This window comes from Notolepis coatsorum (genome assembly GCF_963971535.1).
Source record: "Notolepis coatsorum genome assembly, chromosome: 6".
In the NCBI taxonomy this organism is placed as follows: Eukaryota; Metazoa; Chordata; class Actinopteri; order Aulopiformes; family Paralepididae; genus Notolepis; species Notolepis coatsorum.
The window spans coordinates 159,462,777-159,479,089 of NC_140170.1; the positions used below are offsets into that span (position 1 = coordinate 159,462,777).

General features: G+C 48.2%; 1 protein-coding gene across 2 annotated transcripts in view; it reads right to left on the bottom strand.

Annotated features, from left to right (window-relative positions):
• arhgap46a (Rho GTPase activating protein 46a) overlaps positions 1-16,313 on the bottom strand; it is an 89,774-nt gene that overhangs the window by 27,330 nt on the left and 46,131 nt on the right. For both annotated transcript variants that reach the window (XM_084316459.1, XM_084316458.1), the window contains exon 3: positions 3,397-4,837. In XM_084316459.1, the coding sequence (XP_084172585.1) occupies positions 3,397-4,837 (1,441 nt within the window). The remainder of the gene's footprint in view (positions 1-3,396; positions 4,838-16,313) is intronic.

Here is a 16,313-nt window from a genome sequence, read left to right on the forward strand (position 1 = left end):
AATCCAGCTGCGCTCTCTAAACAGCCAGGAACAACACGGAGCCGGAGCCAAATCAAAGCTCACAATTTACTATCGCAACATAAAACACGTCGTCTGCATCTTCTCAGTGCGAGCGTGATGTAACTCAGGGCCGGAGTGTTCCAGACAGGCTGGACTTTAGATTTAGGGCTTCTCGATCAAGTGGAGCAGATCTTTCTGCGGTTAGGCTCTGGCAGGGTTTCTGTAGGGCTGCTCGTAAGGAGTCGATGGCCTTAAATGGGTATCAAGGGTCAACTGAAGGAGATCAAATGCAAGCAGGGGCACGTTTTTAACTAGGGATGTGGACATTAACTGTATGAGTTATGCCCCCAAAAAGGTCCATTTTCATTTTATACAGATAGCTTACAGATGCACCAGCACATGGTGGTGGTAATTCAGTGGTACAATGAACGAGATACAGAAATGGTGGTCACTGATTATTTATTTTTTTAAAGTCCCTAAAAACCAGACCTCTTCCACATCAAAAGATCCCATGTTGTAGAGATCACCATGAAAAGGGCTTGTGGTCTTTGAAGCACATGATCCACAGGTCTTTGAAGAAGGAGAACATGTTTAATATCTGGAAAAACGGAATGCAAAGAATAATACACTAACATTCCACGGGGTCACAGACAGCAAGCCCTAATCTGTGTGTGTGAGTGTGTGTGTGCATATGTGTGCCTGTTTGTGTGTTTTGTTTTCCTGATATAACAGCAGGTCAAAAGCGAATTCCAGTACAGGCTTAGGGGGCCGCTCTGTGTATAAATGCTATTGCTACAGTCAGTGGTACCAATAAATCTTGGTACCAGGCGGCGGCCCTCCCCGTCGCTTCACTCCACCCACCCCCCCTCTCTCCCTGCCAAACTGCAGCCATATGGGCCACAGCGGCCCTCCTTCCTGACCAGGGGAAGCCGTGTCCTGATTGGCTCTGGCCTGGTGCGCGCTCCCGGTGCCCAAACACAGAGCTGGCATGTGAGCCCCGGTGTACCTGCTGCGGGGGGCAGATGGAGGACGGTGAGAGGGGGACAGGTGCTGCGGAGGATTGTGGGCATTATTACACTCCCATGTCTTGGACCAGCTAAGACGTTCAACATAGGAATGTCATTGATGTTACAAACACCGAGGTATTACTCAAGATAGGTTGCTCATAACAAGAATGCTGGAGACGCTGGGTTCGATCCCAGCGCTCCACATTGCTTTCAGTTTAGCTGGTCGTCCGTACTAATACACATTGGCAGTATTAGGGGGTGGGAAACTGAAGGGTGGGGATCGGGCGTTGTGGACAGCGACTCCTACAGGTCGGCTGGTGCGCTTGCGCAGTAGAATCAGGAAGCGATGGGGGCGGTGCCCCTCCAAAGCACAGACCCCTGACGCTGAAAGATCGAGCCGCGCAGGTGGAAATATGCGACTGCTGTTACCTCGGGTATCGGAGGGGACTCGTGCTATGTATGACTTAGTCCACATTGCAGCCGGCTTGTGGGAGGCAAGAAACAGCGTTCGAGACAGGAGAGGGTTACATTGGACGATATGAAATTGGGATGGGAGAAAAATAGAAAATGGGAGAAAAAAGTGGATAAAAAAAAAAGATAGGTTGCTCATATGCAATGCAACTTCATATTCCATATCCCTGTATACAGAAATAAACTGAATATTCCAAATACTACCATGGAAAGGAAACGATTTAAGGGATGAGACTAAAATTGGAAATTCTCACCTACCATACGTGAGTTTCTCACAACTAGAGCCTTTTCAGGTCATTGTAAACACGATATGGTGTTGACATGTGGCGATCAAAAGAAAAACGTAACCTGAATAACCAAGTTAGTAGCATGGGAATATTAACATGCACTCAAGCACATGCTCCATCCCAAAGATGTCTGCTGAGTCAGTCCTACATTCCCTGTATGGTTTCAACCAAACCGCTTGCCGAAGCCCTTCCATAATGTACGGGAGTCCTGGGTGTGATTCCGTTTAAGGGGGCGTTGGGAGATTGGAGGTAGCAGTTCTTGGAGCTCTGCCGCTTATGTAACTGTTTGGAGGACTCAAAATAGTTCCCTTAACTCAAATCATATGCACCTGTAGTAATAACTCCTGACAAAAGGAGTGTGTGTGTGTGTGTGTGTGTACGTACCTGCTTCTATGTGCAAGTGCACATTGTTCTGCCAAGTCCAAAATATCATAATCAAATCTATTCAGTTATCTAACACTTTCAAATATTAACCATATACCATCTAGATTGCTTGTAATTGAGATAAACACAACACCTGTTAAGTGTTTTACATGAATTGTTGGATTTATGATTTAATATTTAATTGTTGGATTTATTATTTTAACATCCCAATAATGTTGTGGGTCCACCAGACAGACACCACACAAGGGTTAAAGGACCAGTACTTGTCACTGTCAACATTGACCACATAGTTTACATAAACATCTACCATTTTACCAAAATTGCTTTCTTTTTGCGATATCGTGTTTGTTCATATTTTATTCATTCAATAAATGTTACAGAATGTACCTGAAAATGTCTGTCAACATTAGTGAAAACGCAAGCCCTCTTCAAGCTAACATTGGAGTTTGAAATGCAGCACTTGTAAAGGAACTATTTCTCCCAAGGGTAACATTTTATTTGTTTGTTGTGATTGATAGCTCGGAGGGCAGAACTAAAGTATAATGGAGGTCAACGATTGGCTGAAAGTTATACCTCAGACATGTGTGAACAAAAAGAGGAAGTGGGAAAGGAACAGATGAAGGAAAAACATGAACAGTGCTCTGTGTGGTTCAAGGCTGTACAAAAATACGAAAAGGAGAGCAAATACATTTTAACAAGCTTCCCAGTTCACTCCTATCCAAAACTCTGACCACGGGACTTGGCAAGAGAGGTGGTTTGATATCAATGGATTTGAATGGCTTGTATTACAGTAATACAGTCATTTTAGGTCATATAAACGACGTAATGGCTTTCAATCTCGTAGAGTGTTTTTACACAGTATACACAATATACACTCATACACAATATTTGTTGAAGATAGGGGCAATCTCTGCTAATGGCGAGAAGTCAGAATTAGACTGGTATGGTCCTTTAAGAGCTATCTGACAACAAGTACACAGTGACCCCCACCTGATAACATTTTGTCCCAGAAATGATTTAAGGTAGTTCATAACTCCATGACAAGTGTAACCTCCTGTGATTAAAATAAATATTCTCAGTAGTTTCAATGTTCTCTGATTGGGGAAAACGTCTAGTGAATGATACAATTGTGAAATTCTAACAAGGAAAATGTATTCTTAATATTGCTGGGGACCCCCTGGAACCTCCTCAAGGACACTATTTAAACGTTTCCATGTGTTCCATGTGGTGGTGGTGGAGCGGCTTACCTGTGAAGGTGGTCCAGGGGTTTCTGGTGAAGACAGGCTGGCCTGACTAGTGATGCTCTTCTCCAGGGTGTCCACCTTCTCGTAGGTCCTCTTCTGCCTCCCGGGTATCTCCAGTGGTGCCAGGGCCAGGTTGCTATGGTTACCCACCCTGTTCAGTGACCGGGACACCCCGACGTCGCTCACGTCCTCCCGCGACGAACCCCTGCCCGCCGTCGACCCTCCTCCTCCTCCCGCTCCTCCGTACCATCTAAGGGAGTCGACGGGGGAGCGTGTCCGGGGCACCGCGCCTCTTTCCCCCGTGATCTCTGGCTCCAGCCCTGCCCTCACCTCCCTCATGGTGTTGGAGCGACTCACCACCTCCCTCATCTCCGCCATCAGCCTCTCGTTGAGGGCACAGAGCTCGCCGCTGCTGCCCACCGATCCCGGCCGGCCTCCCGTGCCGCCGCCGCCGCCGCCTCCGATCCTCCGCCTGCTCTTCCTCCTCAGGCTGGGAGAGGGCCCGGTGGAGTAGCCCGAGTCCTGATAGGTGGCCGTGGCCGGCGTGGTCGCGGTGGGGAAGTCCTGCGAGGCCTGGCTGCTCTGCCTGCTGTGGCGCGCCTCCATGGCCCGCTGGACCGTGGCCTCCAGGGCCCGCCACGTCTGCTTCTTCTCCAGGGTACCGGGGCCCGGCGTCCCTGGTTCCCTGTCCCTCGACTGGCCCCTGGCTTGGGCCTGTTGTTGGTGTGGCTGAGCCGGGGTCAGGTGAGGGTCTTGTCTGGAGGTGGGAGAGGGCGTGCGCGTGGGAACAGGAGAGCCAGACAGGTGCCCTTGTTTGGGGTCCACGTTGATCATGTGTTTGATACACTCCAGGCCAGCTGGGCTATAGTCAGAGGCAGAGGGGTTCCTTTTGTGTCTGGAGCCCGAGTGAGAAGGCCCGGGGTGCTGGAGGAGCCTGGGCTTCTGGAGGCTGTGGGTGGGGGTCTGGCGGGACAGAGAGGTGCCGTTGTGGAGGTGAGCCCCCTCCACCTCCATGTCTATGGGAGGCTCGTCGTAGATGGGGCATTCTGTCACCGGGTCATCGTAAAGGGGGGCAGTGCAGCCATACTGGGGGGACACAGGGCGAGGGGTGCTGGTCTGGGACCTGTGGACGAGCGGGCTGGGGTGGCCACTCTCTGTGCTCACCAGACAGAAGCTGCCATTGCTGGCCTTCCTCAGGTGATGAGCCTGGCGCGTGTCGGTGGACATCAGGCCAGACGGGGTGGTCTTGTAGCCCTGGACGGAGCCGAGGTGGCCCCCGGGGACCTTGGTGCCCCCTGCTGGGTGGAGGGTGAACGTGTTGGCTTTGCCGTGGTGGAGGTGCTGATGTGAAGCGGGGTTGGCCTGGCTCCGGCTCATGCTGTTTACCTTCACCAACATGGCCGCCTTAGAACCTGGTGGGGGCTGCCATCTTTGTGAGGGGTCCCTGTAAGGAGACAAGAGTGGCACAGCATGAGGTCTGAGCTCAATCAAGAGAAGATAAGATAGAGACTTTATTAATCCTCTTAGGCCCAGTCCACACGATCACGGGTATTTTTGACACCGAGGTTTTAAAAAAAAGATTCCTCCGTATACACGGGTGGTTTAAACAAATAGCCGCGTCCTCACGCAACTGGAAAAGCTGCTACCGAGTGACGTCATATACATGTAGTACAATGCCAAAGCAATAGGTGGCGATGTAAGTTCAAACATGAAGGCAATTTCAACCAATCAGAAGGGTTTAGCGTTAATACCGGAAACTGAGCTGAAGCCTGGAACACAAACACCCCTCCTTGCTCACAGCCGAACATTCTACAGTTTGCAGCCAGAACAACGTGCAATAAACAAAAAAGGATACATTCACTGTGTGTTCTGCCTCATTTGTTGATGAAACAAAACCAACATCAACACAATTTACCACCAAGAGCGGAGAAAACATCGCAGATTTTGTTAGCTTACGTGCTAACGTGATTGGGATTTGTAGTAACGTAGTAACGTTAACGCTAGTAGAATGAATGGATGAAAACGTTATTCAACAGATTGCAGAATGGGTACAATACAGTACGGCTCAATACAAACAATTGTTAAGGGGATGCAGACTGTTGTAGTTTGGACTGGGCTCCTTATAACAATAACTTGACAACACACATGAGCTTAGTTGGGAGCCGCAGCTTCAGGTTTACTCTGAGCGTCAGGTCAGGAATGCGACAACAGACATCATCAGTCGATCACAACACTCAGTACTCTTAATCGAACCCGAGTACCATATATCACACAGACCAAAGAACACTGGAAATAATCTCGGTTAATATGTCCACACGCAACCATTGAACCCGGGATGCGCCCCAAAACGCCACCCTGGACTCCGGTTTTCAAAGACCACGGTTGCAGTGTTCCAAAAACCCGGTTGCGTGTGGAACGAACAGTGCAACTGCACACATTAAATCACGGTTACATAACACCCCCGCGTTCGTGTGGACAGGGCCTTAGGGAAAAGAAATGTGTCTGTGGTCAAAGATGAATTCTAAGGTTTTTTATTTACTTTTCGAGCTCTCAATGCCAAGGACCCTTGAACAAGAGGGGCGACATTGGCTGTCTCAGGGATTTAACCTGTGACATTCCAGTTGAAGGACGGCGTCTCCTACTGCCAAGCCAGTCTAGAGTTCAGACAATTAAGGGCCCTAGCAAAGCACCTATTAAAACCTACACACAGGATTGCGGCCACTCCTAAAATTTCATCCATTTAAAGAGAAGCCAAAGCTCGCAGAACTGGGGAAAATGAACTACAATCCATGCATTCTTCTTGTTAAACTGACAGTCCAAAGGCTTTGTTCTGGTGCTTCGGCATTGCTATAATATCGCCGTCAACGACCCAGAGACAATAACGCCAGTGGGCGTGTTGTTGTGCAACCCGAGCTACCAAACACAAAGGGAGTGACCGCTTCACGTTGGACCGGAACCAAAACAGCTACCGTCTGCGGTCCAGAGGTGAGAAGAATGTGCCATGTAGGACGTCGCTAACTAGCAGCGCTCTCGGGCCTCTGAGGTCACAGGGGGGCAAGTTAGTTGAGAGAGCACTGCTAGATGTAGAGAATGTCCTCAACATCCATTAGGGCCCTTCGGACGAAGAACCATAGGAGGTGAGCGGTTCTTTAAGTCGACTCAAGTTATTTTAAGATCAAGTGTTTGCGTACATTCACAGAGGTCATGTACACTCCAAAACTATATGGAGTGACGGTAAAACTGAGAGTACATTGGTCCTTCACAAGTTTTTAAGAGAGACTAAACACGGCGGCCGGGTAGCGCAGCGGACTAAGCGTCTGTCTACCACCGCAGAGACACTGGTATCGAATCCGGCTGTCAGCGGTCCCTCCGGCTTGGGCGGTCATCATACTGACACAATTGGCAGTGTCAGCGGGTGGGAAAGCCGGTGGGTGGTAGTCTGGTCGTTGTAAACAGCGACTCCTACAGGTCGGTCAGGGCGCCTGCACAGCGAGGGAAGGAACTGGGTAAGGTAGTGTGATCCTCCCACGCGTTACACTTCCCCAGTGAGAGTCCTCGCTGTCAGGTGAAAAGAGGTTGCTGGCTGTCTCCTATGTATCGGAGGAAGCATCTGATAGACTTCAGGGCTCCCTAAACCGACCAGTGGGGGGCACATGCGCGCAACGACCAGGAAGGGGAGGGGGGAATTGGCATAACGACTAAATTGGGATGGGAGAAAAATACAGAAAAATAGGAGGAGAAAAAAAAAAGAGAGACGAAACACAGTTTTTCATCTCAAGGCTTCAATTTAACGGTAGAAACGGCAAACGGTAGAATACAGCAGGCTGGACAGAGGTTGATTTAGATTTACAGCTGTTGGTATTAGTCTCAATCGTCCCTGGGGTCCAGAGGTTAATTCCCTTTCTGGTTAGTGGCCGGGCTAACTCCACAGCAGCCAATGGCTACAACGTTAAACCTGGCAGCAATGTGAAACTAATCTGCCGTTAATCTGGTCACACCGCCCCGCTCCGCTGCCCTCCTCTTCACGCTCTAATCTTCACCGCTGCTCCCTGGAATCAAGACTTCTCATTCCTCGTTCGATCGAGCACTTGTGCTCTTATGCCGCAGGAGTAATGCAGGAATTAGCACACACACACACACACACACACACACACACACACACACACACACACACACACACACACACACACACACACACACACACACACACACACACACACACACACACACACACACACACACACACACACACACACACACACACACACACGGGTCGATCATATATCTGCTCTGTCTTCAGAATCAGAGGTCAGTGTTCTCCTGACTGTGCTGGCCTGGGGGTAGAGAAGTGTTGTCCTGAGGACTTACCTTCCTCCCTCGATCTCCCTCTCTCTGGCGGGGCAATTAACGTGATCAAAAACCTGATCACCTTCCGTCGCTCAGCGAAGCCAAGCGTAAACACGCGCTACACGTCTACGCGTAGAAGCTATCGTTCGGAAAAAGCGTCCCTTTTTCTCAAGAGCTCACAGCAGAGAGTTGGGCTTCTAGGGCAGGAACAGGACGCAGAGAGGAGGAGGAAGAGAGAGGCGGAGTGGCCTCGGCTCTCTCCAAGACACCCCCCCTCAAACACACACACACTCACACACCTCCCTGGAACAATACAGAAACAATTCCCCCGAGGTTCTCAAACCAATGGCAAACTTCCTTTACACAGCTACTGCGCCACAGCCACTCTCTCTCTCTATCTCTCTCTCTCTCTCTCTCTCTCCCCCTCCCTCCCCTATCTAAAGAGTGAGTCACACCACCTCGGTGGCTTTTGAATGTAAACAGCCTTGTGTCTTCAAACGGCTCCACACCGCAGATATGGCATCCAGGCTGTGGGGCAAGGGGCCTATAAACAGCTGGGTCCCAGCATCCAGGCTGTGGGGCAAGGGGCCTATAAACAGCTGGGTCCCAGCCACATGGCGTGGGGCCAGGACGAGGCACACACTGCTGAGGGCCTCAACCGTCGAATCGGTGACAAAAGACTTGTTTACGGCCTAACGCGACCACACGGACGAGGATATACAGAGTTACTGACGCAGAGATGGATGTGCACTCACCGAACGCACAGACGCACGTTCATAAACCAATACACAGGTACCCGGCCCGCGCGCGTGTAGCCTTTTTACAACGCATCCGCGTTTCCGGCGCTCTGATTGGCCAGGTCATGTGACATGTGCGCCCAATAGCGTGTTTGCCCATTTCCGCGTCGAACAGCCTGCAAACTACCTGCCGTTCTATCGCCATGCTCTAAGACAAACTCTAACCTTAACCAACTTCGAAGAGTGCCTAAACTTAACCAGTGTAGAAACTTGCCGGCCCCACGATTGGCGCTCATGTCACATGACCTGGCCAATCAGAGCGCAAAACGGGAACCCGGAAACGCGGATGCGTTGTAAAAAGGCTTCAAGCGGCCCGCGCACACTAGCAAGGAGACAGACAGACGCGCACAGAAGACACAAACACACACACGCACGTGGACACACACACACGTGGACACACACGCACGCACACGTGTGGGGAGAATAGCCTGTGGCCGTTGGGATTAAAGTCTAAACTGCCAGCGTCTGGGTCTGTGTCACTTCTCACAGTGGGGCGTGAGGAGTGTGAGAGACAGAGGGGACAGCTGTAAACATGAGCCTCCGCCGTTTGTCCCCATTTGAAAGGTGGCGGGGGATGGGGGGTGGGGGTCGTCTCTTCTCACTCCTGTCCTGTTAGGGGGGGGGGGGGGGGGGGGCTGTGATGTCACCTCAACCCAGACCGTAGACAAACGCTACAAAATAGTTGTTAGCACACAATGCCGACAGTTTATCATATGTCTGCTATGGCCCGGGGGGGGGGGGGGGGGGGGACAGGTACACCATTAACATCAAAGCATCTCTGATCATTGAGCGGCCAAAGAACACAAGGAGGACCACACACACACACACACGCACACACACGCACGCACACACACACTGACACACGCACGCACACACACACACACACACACACACAAACCACAATAATCACATTCCATTTCCATTGTGTGCTACCCATTCAAAGCTTACCGCTCACGATACAATCTCTTTAATTTCAACAGCCGACCGTTAAAAAGCTGATTCGTGGGAGTCTGGGTGGGTGTTTTACAAGTTCCTCAAGCTCAAATCTGAGGTCTAGTAGCCTGGCTCTAAACAGATTATTTCACAGAAGTTTGTTTTTCCACTTGAGTTAATTTGCTGTGGCCTGGGGGTCGGAGTCTCATTAATGTAGCTGACAGATATTGTTCTGATTGGACCACCTGTCTTTGATTAGACCAATCAGATTAGCCCAGTGAGTTGATGTGAATCGTCTGCAAAACAAATCAATAATTTACACTTGGAGTGCACACTTGGTCAAAATGGTAGCTAAAATTCCAGCTCACTAAACCCAGAGGGAATTGTTCTCGTCCCTTCCCTGGCCTGGCTTAGTGGCATGAATACAGGCAATCTTCCCTTACTTAAAAGTAGAAAGTTAATTGAAACCCTTTTCATTTTCAACGTACAATAAAGCTGTCCCTGAAGGCAAAACCGTCGCTTGCTGTCCCCGAGACAAAGGCATATAAAGGTTTGAGTTGGTCCTTGAGTTGGAAAACAGTCTACAGCAGTCTGGCCTACTTTACGAGGGGTGACCCTGAGAGAGAGCACTGGCCGCTACTTCCTGTCAGAGGAGGCCCCCTGGAGGGTTGGAGAGGCTTCCATATACAACACAAACAGGAAATGACTAATGTAACGCTCACACACTGGACAGAGACCGGAAGCCCCGGCTGAACCTCACTTATAGAGGGAGCTCATGCAGCTTAACGCAATTCTACACTTAACACACCAGGAATTCCACTTCCTCGGGACACTGGGCTCTGTATGCGTGAAGACGTTTTGAAAAGACATGTTTTATGATGTGTGGCGTCAAATTAGAACTCAAGAAACCCCACAGATGTCGCACATTACATTCTCCCCATTCCCAGGCGACCCATGATGATGTCGGCCTCCTTATGATGATATACAGTATAACCCCAAAATGACAACACAGACAGAAACCCTATATCCATCCAAGCGGTAGGTGTCAGGAAGGGGCTGACATCGAGCCACGCGGAGGCCCTGTGAGACGCCACGCTCGAGCCCCGGCTCCCAGCGGCGAGAGGGAGAGACGAGGGATCTCACCAGGCTTTTGTTCCCGTCATTGTCCCGGGCCGGGTACAGTGGACGGGGCTAGTGTATTCTAACGCCTTCAGCGAGAGAGAGAGAGAGAGAGAGAGAGAGAGAGAGAGAGAGAGAGAGAGAGAGAGAGAGAGAGAGAGAGAGAGAGAGAGAGAGGCATTGATTATCTGCTGATTGATTATCTGCTGATTGGTTATCTGATAGAGCCGAAGTGGTACAATGTCTTGGCGCCTTGCCCCCGTTAAAACACCTCTAAACACCACGTCACGTGGCCAGAACAGTATTACCAACCCCCTGGGTCACCGAATACTGTGTGGTTTATAAGAGAACAAGATGACACAATGGTGACAAGCTACGGGAAGGCCTTTGATGGGAAGACGAGAGCGGGCATGAGGAGGACAGAGGTAGGGAGAGAGAGAGAGAGAGAGAGAGAGAGAGAGAGAGAGAGAGAGAGAGAGAGAGAGAGAGAGTAACTGAGAGAGAGAGAGTAACTGAGAGGGCGAGAGAGGGATAGTAACTGAGAGAAACTGAGATTGTGAGAGAGTGAGTAACAGAGGGCAAGAGAGAGAGAGAGTAACTGAGAGGGTGAGAGAGAGAGATAGTAACTGAGAGGGGGAGAGAGAGTAACTGAGAGGGCGAGAGAGGGATAGTAACTGAGAGGGCGAGAGAGGGATAGTAACTGAGAGAGAAACTGAGATTGTGAGAGAGTGAGTAACAGAGGGCAAGAGAGAGAGAGAGAGTAACTGAGAGGGTGAGAGAGAGATAGTAACTGAGAGGGCGAGAGAGATAGTAACTGAGGGCGAAAGAGAGTAACTGAGAGGGAGAGAGAGAGAGAGTGACAGAGAGAGTAACTGAGAGGGTGAGAGAGAGAGAGAGAGAGAGAGAGAGAGAGAGAGTAACTGAGAGAGAGAGAGAGTAACTGAGAGGGCGAGAGAGGGATAGTAACTGAGAGAGAGAAACTGAGATTGTGAGAGAGTGAGTAACAGAGGGCAAGAGAGAGAGAGAGAGTAACTGAGAGGGTGAGAGAGAGATAGTAACTGAGAGGGGGAGAGAGAGAGATAGTAACTGAGAGGGGGAGAGAGAGTAACTGAGAGGGCGAGAGAGGGATAGTAACTGAGAGGGCGAGAGAGGGATAGTAACTGAGAGAGAAACTGAGATTGTGAGAGAGTGAGTAACAGAGGGCAAGAGAGAGAGAGAGAGTAACTGAGAGGGTGAGAGAGAGATAGTAACTGAGAGGGCGAGAGAGAGTAACTGAGAGGGAGAGAGAGTGACAGAGAGAGTAACTGAGAGGGTGAGAGAGAGAGAGAGAGAGAGAGAGAGAGAGAGAGAGAGAGAGAGAGAGAGAGAGAGAGAGACAGGGGAAACTGGGAGAGACAGAGAGAGCATAGATGAGAAAGAGCAAGATTAGTCGTGGGAGAGTGCTGCGAGGGAATGAGCGGGAAGCCTGGCATTCCTCAGGGCTCATTCAGGGGCCTCGGGGGTGGTAGCGGAGCCTCACACAATGCATGGCTGTGCCATCGTCACGGAGACGCCTCTCCCAAACAGCGGCGATGGAGCGGAGGGAGGGAGGGAGGGAGGAGGGGATGATGGCAGAAAGAAAGGGGAGGGGGGAAGGTTGAAAGACAGTCATCCTCAACCGGCAGATTCACTCAGGCCGACGCGGCTTATGTAACTCACACCAAGCAGATCCGGACTCACCACACACACACACAATCTCACACACACAATCTCACACACACACAATCTCACACACACAATCTCACACACACACACACACACACACACACACACACACACACACACACACACACACACACACACACACACACACACACACACACACACACACACACACACACGTTTGCTTTACAGCTATAATAAAGACAGCTAAAGGGTGTGTCACAGCACAGTAAATTGATGTGTGTGTCTACCTGCCAGGTAGTTTATTGAATGTTAGCTAAAGGAGGGTCGGGTTTTACGATACAATCCATCATGTTGGTCGTGAAAAGGCGCAATTCATGTACGATAATGCTTTACCATTATATTATCACCGCATATATATTATCTACCCACACCTGTCTGTATTGCACATAGTCCTTTACTATATCTATATCTGTACTACATATCCTACTGCTGGACAGTATGACTACTACTAGGGCTGTCTTAAATACTTCGAAGCTTCGTTCGATGGGCATGGGATTCGAATATGAAAATAAAATTTGATTATTAAATTTAAATTTTTTTTGCTAAATCAACTCTGCCTCTCTTTGTTAATTACAACAAGCAATGCTGTTTGTTATTTAAGATGAGGTCGGACTCGGCACTGACAGATTTGTGTTCATGTTGCTGCTTTTATAAAGCCTCAAATGACGGCTTACAATATTTCATGAAAGCAAAGTGTTTCGTTTGTCTAAGATTTAAAAGGGTTTAAACTTTACACCACTGACAAAGTTGAACAAAGTGCTGTACAAGTCCAAAAAAATAAAAAATAAAAAATATTTATTAAAATATTTATTAATACGTTTTAATTTTTTATTTATTTCGAAGCTTCGAATTAAAATAGAATCTCGGCCCCAAAGCTTCGAATTCCAAAAAAATAATCGAAGGTCAGCCCTAACTACTACCATACTGTCTTTATACCTGTATCACTGTACATATTATACTACAACTCTGTACATACATCTGATTAGCACTACACTCAGTAGTACTAATTCTTATATTTTGTACCCAGTTTAATCACCTGTACATTGTATATTGTATATGCTGTTGTACTTTACTGCTACATTTGCACTCTGGTTGGATGCCAAACTTATTTTTTTTTATCCACTTTTTCTCCTTATTTTTCTATTTTACTCCCATCCCAATTTCGCCTCACCAATTCTCCCCTCCCCTGTCTCGAACGTTGCTAGACTATGCCTCCCACTGGTCGGCTGCAGTGAGGACCAAGCCTTGCATCACGTGTCCCCTCCGGTACACGAGGAGGCAGCTGTCACATCTTTTCACCTGAACAGCACGATCTCTCAGCGGCGCGGAGTAGCACGTGGGAGGCTCACGCTGCCCCCGATGCTTCCTGAGTCTGCCCTACAGGCGCACCAACCGACCTGTAGGAGTCGCTGTCCACAACGTCCGATCCCCACCCACCAGCTTTCCCACCCCTAACACTGCCAATTGTGTTAGTATGAACAATCAGCCAAGCTGGTAGCAACGCCGAGAGCTGGGCTCAAACCCAGCATCTCCTGCGTAGCGCCTTGCCCACTGCGCCACTTAGCCGCCCTGATGCCAAACTTTGTTGTACTGTACTGTGCTGTATAACCACCATGAATTTGAATCGAATCAAATCGAATCAAATCGAATCTAATCGACTCTAAAAGGCGCAATTCACGAGTATTCCGAGACGGAAATCCCAATCCCATATTTTTCAGTCTCTCTTACTGTCTGCAAAGCGATCGTCTTAGATCAGCTAGCGTGATGGACACTCATGGACACACACACAATCTCACACACACACACAGAGATAGACAGACATTCTATCACACACACACACACACACACACACACACACACACACACACACACACACACACACACACACACACACACACACACACACACACACACACACACACACACACACACACACACACACACACACATTCCTCCGGGGGCCTCTCTAGCATGTGAGGCCTTCAGGAACACAGGGAAAGGCAGATAGAATGAAGTTAGATCCCCTTGTGAGCTCAACGTGGGTAACTCAATTGGCTTGTGGGGCAGCAAATCAACTTAACGGTCAGCGAGTTTCAATTAGTCTCGGCAGCTCTGGTGTCTCACGCCGCTGAGTCCAGCATACCTTTGAATATCGCTGGCGATGAGCGGCTAAATATCGCCGCTATTAGCGTGGGTTTTTAATGGCCGCTGATTGTCACTGACAAATCGATTAGTCTGTTTATAATATATATCGACAAATCAATCGGTCAAAGATTCCTACCTCCCCCTACCACGTGATTGAGAGAGGGGTCGGCCATTTTCATTTCAGTGATTTAACTGATGCCACGTGGCGAGAATAATCAGAGATGGATCGGCTAAGAACGTCTTGATCTAAGCGACTGAATTGTCAGCTTGCAGGTTAGTACTGTCAGCTGAAAGCCAACTCCAATTATGCTGTTTTTCTTACTTGAACCTAGGGCTGGAAGGTATACCGCATATGAAGGTATACCGCATATGAAGGTATACAGAATATGAAGGTGTACAGAATATGAAGGTGTACAGAATATGAAGGTGTACAGAATATGAAGGTATACAGAATATGAAGGTGTACAGAATATGAAGGTGTACAGAATATGAAGGTGTACTGAATATGAAGGTATACAGAATATGAAGGTATACTGAATATGAAGGTGTACAGAATATAAAGGTATACCATCATGGATCCATGCAAAATCATGGATTTTTACTATACTGTCATCCACAATATATACATATCATAATACATTTTTAATAATAAATATATATATTATATATTTCTAATATATAAGTTAATAAAAAAAGATTACAGTATTAAATCGAAAAGTTACATTTTTTTTATAAAAATTTTCTTATAAAATAGGACCATGACAATTGTACTACAGGATAAAGACATAAAAAAGATAGCAAAAGATCACATTGTACTGGAAGACTATACTGTCGCATACCATTATACCATCAAAAATACAGTGATGTAAATGATTATTATATATACATTATGATGTGATATTTTGGGCATACCGCCCAGCCCTACTTGAACCCAAGGTTATCGTCAACATTTTCACAACCCTAAAAACCCTGTAACCCCCCCTGCCCCCCCCCCCACAACCACCACTGTACAATAAAAACTAAAAAGCATGATCCCTTGGTCCGCAGTTAGAAAATATTTTTCCAAAAGCTGGACTTAATGGAAATACCGGGTTTCTAGGTGATTATACTAAATATACTACAGGGTCTAAGCTTTTAGCAGGAGATGTTCAATATGCTTTCTTTCTTTCTTTCCTTCCTTCCTGGAATAACCACCATTGGAAAAGCCATCAGCTGAGTCACTGTGGCGGATAGGGGATATGGATTTGAAAGTTCTTAAATATACCCCCTGGGAGCAGTGGGGTCTGAAAAACAGAGCAAAATAACCCTATTATTATCATCCGCAGGACAGGAAGAGGAAATGAGGTCGAGCGGGCCAGGCTCGAGCTACACAAACACCTCCGAGCTCTGGGCCAATGGGATCGGCGCGATCTACGTAAGAGGAAGGAAGCGGAGAAGACAAAGAGGATTCGCACCGAGGACAATAAATGTCAAGGTCACGTCAGCCGTTTGTTCAAATTTGATCCGACCCGTGAAGTCAAGTCAAGTCAAGTAATTTATGTACAAAGCACGTTTAAAAACTCAAGAGCCAACCAAAGTGCTGTACAGTCAAAAGCATAAAAAGTCATAATACAAAAAGGCACAGCAGGACAAGACAAGACAATAGTAAGCCAACACACGGATAGAGTAGCACAAAGTACAATATAGCACATAGGACAATAGCGGGACACTAGACATGGGGTTATTTACTAAAGTACAATGAAGCAACCTACAGGACAATGGAGCACAAAGGACAGTGCGGCACAGGGGACAGTAGAACACAAGAACAGATACAAGGGGGAAGGGACCAGATAAAATTGCATGGGAGGAGTGTGG